The following is a 1,846-nucleotide window of genomic DNA, read 5'->3' on the forward strand; positions in this document are numbered from 1 at the left end:
TTTCTCTTTCTACAGATAGCCTTAGAGACTATTTTAGCAAATTTGGAGAAATTAGAGAATGTATGGTCATGAGAGATCCCACAACGAAACGCTCCAGGTAAAGCATTCCCTTCTGGATTTTGTCTTTATTTTAGAACAAAGTTTAAGTGTTATTTTTGGAGGTGTCTTCGGAAGTAGCTAAGCGGATTTAGAATGGGGCTCAGGCATGTGGCTGGTTTCGAACGTCGCTCCATCCTCCCCCCTCCTCCATTAACCCCAAAGGTTATTGTTAATTGGGGCTGAATTCTGGATACACAGATGCCCACATCTCCGCTTTAAGTCATTTTCCCGTCGCTTCTTTTTCTCCTGTTTCAAATGACATTCAGCTTCATTCACTTTCCACATAGTTGTTTTTTTGTTTGTTTTTTTTTGTTTTTTTTAAATGTGTGCTTCCCCCGCACTCCCAACTCCCCGAACTCTTAAGCCCCTTTAGAAAGCTGGTTGGATCTCCTCTAAGTGCCTGGGTTTCTTCGGAATAAAACAAAGCGTTAAAGAAAGGGAGGGGAGGAGGAGGAGAGAAACTGAGGTGGCGAAAGAGTGGAGACACCAGCGTTCTCCAAGTTACCTCCACCCGCCCTGCCCCCGTTCCACTTCCCCCATTAACCTTGATGTGTTTCCTTGCGAGGCCGAGGGCTGTAGGCAGGAGGGGGTGGGGAGGGTGGGGAGTGGGGGTGAGCGGGGGCAACTTTGCTCTCCGTTCTGCATTAGGGCTCGCTCCTTGTTGCTCTCGATGGTGTCACATTTTCTTGTTTGTTTTTCTCCCTCTTTGTCTCATTTCAGAGGCTTCGGTTTCGTCACGTTCGCAGACCCAGCAAGTGTAGATAAAGTATTAGGTCAGCCCCACCACGAGTTAGATTCCAAGACGGTAGGTTGCTTTTCCTTGTTGTTGTCGTTTGCCCCTTTTCAGGACCGATCTGGGCACTGACAGCCCAATTTAAAGAGACAGTGTCTTCTTTTGCTTCTGTGCTGAGAACTGGGTACTTTGAAGCAGAGGTTGCATGTCGGTCCTAAAGTTTGCCGCAAAGGCTGGATTTGGGGTTTTCTTTTTAGAGCCTGTCCCACTGCAGCCCCAGATGCTGCCAGGCCTAGGCTTGGGGGAGGGGTCGGCTTGGGGAGAGGCTATCTTCCGGGCCAAAGGACCCTGAGAAGAAACTCCACCACCGATCAGAGGCAACTTTTCTTTGTCAGCCGAGCCCAGCCCGCGTCACCAACCGTGGCTGTGGGAATCGGCTCTTAGAAGGCACAGCTTGCTTCATGGCCGAGGGGGACAGGGGGCCGAGAGGGACTGGGGGCCGAGGGGGACTGAGGACAGGAGGAGGTGAGGGGGCACTAATCACAGTCCAGGCAACAGGTTCCTCTTGGGCACTTCGGATTTGGAATGTGGTTTGAGAAGGAAAGGATACCTCCCAGATCCAAGCTGGGCATCCAGTGGGTGACTCCAGATGGTGTGAAATCTAAGGCTGATAAGGTCTTGGGTTTCAAAGTGGTTTCTTTTTTTGTTTGTTTGTTTTTTCTTTTCTTTTTCAGATCCTTTTGAGTGTGGGTACTTTTACAGCATTAGAAGGTTTTAAAGTCCATTGTTGAGGGGATAAAAGTCTCTAAGGTCAGAAGAGGAAGGGAAGAAAGTATCAGTGTATAATAATATATTTAATGGGGGAGAAGAAGGGGAGTTCATAGCATTTTATTGTGGCTCTCCTGCCTTCCTTGTCTACTAGAATTTCCCCACGGTTTTTATTCATCCGCCTTAAGGCAGGGGCCCGGAGGTGACTTTGGGATACGGTGCTGGGCCGCTGGGGACTTCACCTCT

At 49.0% G+C, this 1,846-nt stretch overlaps 1 protein-coding gene across 1 annotated transcript in view; it reads left to right on the forward strand.

The window, feature by feature from the left end:
• The first annotated feature begins 14 nt into the window (after window positions 1-14).
• The window catches only part of MSI2 (musashi RNA binding protein 2), a 384,024-nt gene continuing 382,192 nt past the window's right edge, over window positions 15-1,846 (forward strand). The window contains exons 1-2 of the mRNA XM_024757692.1: window positions 15-97; window positions 820-904. Coding sequence (XP_024613460.1) covers window positions 63-97; window positions 820-904 — 120 coding nt within the window. The 5' untranslated portion in view covers window positions 15-62. The remainder of the gene's footprint in view (window positions 98-819; window positions 905-1,846) is intronic.

Source organism: Neophocaena asiaeorientalis, unplaced genomic scaffold (assembly GCF_003031525.2).
Source record: "Neophocaena asiaeorientalis asiaeorientalis breed wild unplaced genomic scaffold, Neophocaena_asiaeorientalis_V1.1 scaffold327, whole genome shotgun sequence".
NCBI classification, from domain to species: Eukaryota; Metazoa; Chordata; class Mammalia; order Artiodactyla; family Phocoenidae; genus Neophocaena; species Neophocaena asiaeorientalis.